Consider the following 6,000-nt stretch of genomic DNA (forward strand, 5'->3'; position numbering starts at 1 on the left):
CGCCAAACTTCGCTACTTAAAAATCCCCATAGGCGACGCTTTAACATTTTTTACTGGTTACATGTTTTGAGTTACAGAGGAGGTCTAGGGCCAAAATGATTTCTCTCACTCTAACGTTCGCACCGATACCTCACATGTGTGGTTTGAACACCGTTTTCATATGTGGGCGGGACTTACGTGTGCATTCGCTTCTGCATGCGAGCACACGGACAGGGGCACTTTAAAAAATTTTTTTTTTTTTTTTTATTGTTCGTTTTACTTTATTTATTTTAGTTTGACACTTTAAAAAAAAAAAAAAAAAAATTGATCACTTTTATTCCTATTACAAGGAATGTAAACATCCCTTGTAATAGGAATATGGCATGACAGGTCCTCTTTACAGTGAGATATGGGGTCAATAAGACCCCACATCTCACCTCTAGGCTGGGAAGCCTGAAATAAAAAAAAAAAAAAAAAACAAAAAAAAACGATCCTGGCTTCGATCGTAGTGGTGAGACGGTGGAAGCACTGGAGGGCGGCGGGAAGGGGGGGAGGTCCCCTCTCGCCTCCCATAAGAACGATCAAGCAGTGGAATAGCCGCTATGATCATTCCTATGGTGTAGGGAATCGCCGGCTGAAAAAGCTGATATCTGAATGATGCCTGTAGCTGCACCCATCATTCAGATATCCCCACACAAAGTCAAGGACGTCGTATGATGGCCGGTGGGCGGGAAGTGGTTAAAACACATTTTTTTTTTTTAACACAAAGTTGTCCATTTATACAATATTTCGAACACATAACATGTACATACCAAAAATGACACCCCGAAATAGATTCACCTACTCCCCCTGAGTACGGCGATACCACATGTGTGAGACTTCCACAGCCTGGTCACATACAGAGGCCCAGTACAGCCGAATATGGCCGAGCATGGCTGAGCATGGCTGCGCATGGCAGGGTATCACCGAGTATGACTGGGTATGGCTGGGTATTGCAGGGTGTTGCAGAGTATTGCAGGGTGTTGCGGAGTAGTGCAGAGTATTGTGGGGTATTGTGGGGTGTTGCGGAGTATTGTGGGGTGTTGCGGAGTATTGTGGGGTGTTGCGGGGTATTGCAGAGTAGTGTGGGGTGTTGCAGAGTATTGTGGGGTATTGTGGGGTGTTGCGGAGTATTGTGGGGTGTTGCGGAGTATTGTGGGGTGTTGCGGGGTATTGCAGAGTAGTGTGGGGTGTTGCAGAGTAGTGTGGGGTATTGTGGGGTGTTGTGGAGTATTGTGGGGTGTTGCGGAGTATTGTGGGGTGTTGCGGGGTATTGCAGAGTAGTGTGGGGTGTTGCAGAGTAGTGTGGGGTATTGTGGGGTGTTGTGGAGTATTGTGGGGTGTTGCGGAGTATTGTGGGGTGTTGCGGAGTATTGTGGGGTATTGCGGGGTATTGTGGGGTGTTGCGGGGTATTGTGGGGTGTTGCGGGGTATTGTGGGGTGTTGCGGAGTATTGCAGGGTATTGTGGGGTGTTGCGGGGTATTGTGGGGTGTTGCGGAGTATTGTGGGGTATTGTGGGGTGTTGCGGAGTATTGTGGGGTATTGCTGGTTATTGTGGGGTATTGCGGGGTATTGTGGGGTGTTGCAGAGTAGTGCGGGGTATTGGGGAGTAGTGCAGAGTATTGCAGAGCATTGTGGGGTGTTGCAGAGTAGTGCAGAGTATTGTGGGGTATTATAGTATGGAGGGATGGCTGAGCATGGAGGGATGGATGGCTGGATGTGACTGTATTTGTCACAGAGCAGCGTTGTGGGCACTACAGATGCAGCCCACAACGCTGCTACCATCCGATCCCTCCCCCGCTCCTCCCCCTCTGTACCGATCGGTACACAGAGGGGAGGGAGGAACCGGCGTCATGACATGACGCCGGTTTGTTTACATGTGATCGCTCCGTCATTTGACGGAGCGATCACATGGTAAACGGCCGCGATTAGCGGCCGTTCACCGTGATCCGTGATGCGCCGGGTCCTCTGGACCCGGCGGTCACGGAAGTTCTCGGGTGCGCGCCCCAGGGGGCGCGCGAGAGCAGTATTCTGGGAGGACGTCCATGGACGTCCTCCCAGGATAAGCCGACCGCGCTGTGGCCGTCTTTCGGCTATGGCCCGGTCGGCATGTGGTTAAACTAATGGTAAAAGGTAAACAGAGCAAACGTGGTCAAAACATAGCCAGAGTTCGGTAACCGGAATGGATAGTCTGACAAGCCAGGACGTCAGGGAGCCAGGAATCCGTGCACTTCAGAACAGGCCAGGAAACTGGAGAATCAGCATAGTGGAGCTGCAAGTAGGATCAGGAACCAGAAGGGACATCAGCCAAGCAAGTCTAAGCAGGAACACAGGAGAGTGTCTCTTGATATGTTGGCAAAGGCAGAGATGATCTGGACTGAACGACTTAAGTAACCAGCAGGACTGACAAACAGGATATTATCACCAGGTGAGTCACTGCGGAAAGATTGGAGCTGGCAATTAACTGACAGCTGAACGGGCTGCTCAGAGAAGGAAGGGCTGAGCCCAGCCCTGACATTCCCATTACATCATATCATAGAATACATGAACTATACACTATAATACTACAGTGCCACCTGTTGCGTAGATAGGTATATTGCATACAGTATTGTCAGTTTATTAGCAACCATGCTGTTGTTCTTTTCCAAAAAATTGAGTTTACAAACTTCAATATCATTCAGAATAATAGGACTAGGCTAGAAATAATTGAAATTCTACATGGAAATAAATATATGATTTTACATTTTGACCTTAAATAAGCTGTGCCCCTTTCACACATGCTGTCAGTTTGTCCGTTTTTCATCCATCCGTTGACGGATGAAAAATGGACATCAATGCATCTCTATTGAAAAACTGATATAAATGGATGATCATCCATTTACATCAGGTTACATCTGCATCCGTCATCTGTTTTTTGATACTGATCAAAGCTCTATTTTTCTTCTGTTAAAAAAACGGATCGGATGAAAAACGGATGTAAACTGACAAATGGTCAGTTTTTTTCATCCGTTTTTGCATTGGTAGTAGATGTAAAAAAACTGATGAAAAACGGATGAAAAACTGATGAGCATGGATGAAAAACTGATGACATCTAGTGGCAGAAAAAAAAGTACTGTGATGTGAAATCTCTAAATTGCAGCTGAATATTGCAGAAAAATTGGTTTTGTTTTTTTTTATACTTTAAACAATATTTTTTTTTTTTTTTTTGTCCGGATATCTGCTTTAAGATGATCAAATGGCCATATACAATACAGATGCACACTTCCAGTACTTGGAAGCACGGTTTCCATTTTATCTAACACCATTGTGTGAAATTTGCAACGTGTATACTGCTGCATAGGATCCAATGAAATCTAAAATCTGGCGATCCTATTAAACTGGTTGGGGGGTCATAAATTGAAAATGGTCTGGAGCTCAAGGTAAAATTAATCTACTGCTGTCTTAAAGCAAATGATTTTTTTCCTGGGTTTCAATAAGTGATCAATGCACATTAAAGTGGAACTTCACTCTAAAGGGGAAGTCCCGCTTTATGCCCCCCACCATATTTGGTGCTTTAACATTTTTTTGGGGGGGAGCGGGTACCTAGTTTTGATAGGTACCCACTTCCATGTCCACTCGTGATTGTCTGCGCCCTTCTTCTCTTTGCCCACAGCTTTCTGGGACACGTCACAGGTCCCAGAGAGCCATGGGACCATTCAGAAAACGCAGCACAGCACGGGCTTGTGAAGACGCAAGGAGTTACAGCTAGATTCCCACAGTTCACATGCCGCTGCTGGGGACCCGATGACCGGCAAAGAACCGGCCCGGGTGAAGGGTGTCCTTTATTAAAAGTTAGCAACTGACTTTTCATTTTTTTTTCTCTCTGGGGTGAAGTTCCTTTTTAAGAACCTGCAATGGGCACTACATTTTGATATACATATGTAAGAGGTCTTAAAATTGGCAACCTTTATCTGATAGAGAAACTTGCTAATATAAAATGTTTGCTATTTAAATAACTGTAAAATCTAACAATTGTCTTTTACGCATTTCAGATTTTCTATGCTGTTTATGCCTTTGAAGCAAGAAGTAAGCAGGAACTTACTTTGGAAGAGCATCAGCGGGTCAGAATCCTTAAGTTCTGTGATATGAGTGGAAACAAAGAGTGGTGGCTTGGAGAGGCACATGGCCAGAAAGGTTATGTTCCTGCAAATTACCTTGGAAAGATGACATATGCATAGCCATGGCTCATCTCCCTGAAAGCATTGTGAAGAAATCTAGGACAACTCAGACTTTGTATTAGCAGAAACGAGACACCTCTGTGTCCGTATAATGTGAAGGATATCGTATATATCCAGAGTGCAATGGGATCTGACTGCCTTGACCTGAAAAAAAGAACAGGTGTCAACAGAAAACAGGTCCTCTCTTTTTTTTTTTCCCTCTGATTGGAAATATTGTGTAGCATGAGTGTATGTACAGCTCAAAGCACTTTTACAGTATATCTGGACTATAATTGTAAAGTACTACCTATGCTGCCACAACTATGATGAAGCATACACCTACCCCCAAAAACATTGGGTTTATGCATTGTAATATGTTTGAAACATATCAGATATTATTCTGGCACAAATATAGCAACACTATAATGAAATATGATACTGATATACTGTATATTGATAGTATGTTAAAATAGTTTTATAAAAAAATGTGACAAATTATGGTTCAAAAATGTAAATTTACAATTTAAGGCAGATTCTATATATATATATATATATATATATATATATATATATATATATAAATGATTTAAACTTTTCTATGGTATGAAATGATTGGAATATACATTATCTCACAAAAGTGAGTACACCCCTCACATTTTTGTAAATATTTTTTTATATCTTTTCATGTGACAACACTGAAGAAATTACACTTTGCTACAATGTAAAGTAGTGAGTGTACAGCTTGTATAACAGTGTAAATTTGCTGCCTCCCCCAAAATAACTCAACACACAGCCATTAATGTCTAAACCGCTGGCAACAAAAGTGAGTACACCCCTAAGTGAAAATGTCCAAATTGGGCCCAATTAGCCATTTTTCCTCCTCGGTGTCATGTAATTCATTAGTGTTACAAGGTCAAATTTGGTGTTATTGCTCTCACTCTCTTATACTGGTCACTGGAAGTTCAACACGACACACTATAAGAAGATTGCCAAGACCCTAAAACTGAGCTGCAGTATGGTGGCCAAGACCATACAGTGATTTAACAGGACAGGTTCCACTCAGAACAGGCCTCCCCGTGGTCGACCAAAGAAGTGCTCGTGCTCAGCATCATGTCCAGAGGTTATCTTTGGGAAATAGACGTATGAGTGCTGCCAGCATTGCTGCAGAGGTTGAAGGGGTGAGGAGGTAAGCCTGTCAGTGCTCAGACCATACGCCGCACAATGCATCAAATTGGTCTGCAGTGCTGGAAAATAATGGTGGCCACACAAAATATTGACACTTTGGGCCCAATTTGGACATTTTTACTTAGGGGTGTACTCACTTTTGTTGCCAGTGGTTTAGACATTAATGGCTGTGTGTTGAGATATAATAAAATATTTAAAAAAATGTGAGAGGTGTACTCACTTTTGTGAGATACTGTATTGAAATACTCAGAAATTTTGAGGGCTCAAGATCTTCGTGATTCTATAAAATACTGTAATTAATATCTAATATACCACAAGCCTTTATTAAGTGCCTATCCATCTTCGTAAAGTAAATATCTCAATGTATTAAAATGTATATTTTTCATATCTATATTTTACTTAACAGTAAGTACAATTGTCCAAATAATGACCCAAATTCTTCTCTTTAAAGAGAATGAAAAAATTGACAGGTAAAATGCTAAAGTTGTGTTTTCTTCAGACTGTATAACTTGGGGGTGAGATGTGCACTAGTATTATAATATAGCAAATAATAATTTATTAAATATATGATTACAACCATCTACATAACAAGATGCATGG

The 6,000-nt window shown here is 42.4% G+C and overlaps 1 protein-coding gene across 1 annotated transcript in view; it reads left to right on the forward strand.

Moving 5' to 3' along the window:
* Window positions 1-5,023, forward strand: part of ARHGEF38 (Rho guanine nucleotide exchange factor 38) — a 164,115-nt gene extending 159,092 nt beyond the window's left edge. Inside the window, exon 14 of the mRNA XM_073601859.1 lies at window positions 4,051-5,023. Coding sequence (XP_073457960.1) covers window positions 4,051-4,236 — 186 coding nt within the window. The 3' untranslated portion in view covers window positions 4,237-5,023. The remainder of the gene's footprint in view (window positions 1-4,050) is intronic.
* Window positions 5,024-6,000: the final 977 nt, after the last annotated feature.

The sequence above is a fragment of the Aquarana catesbeiana genome, linkage group LG01 (genome assembly GCF_042186555.1).
Source record: "Aquarana catesbeiana isolate 2022-GZ linkage group LG01, ASM4218655v1, whole genome shotgun sequence".
Taxonomy (NCBI): domain Eukaryota; kingdom Metazoa; phylum Chordata; class Amphibia; order Anura; family Ranidae; genus Aquarana; species Aquarana catesbeiana.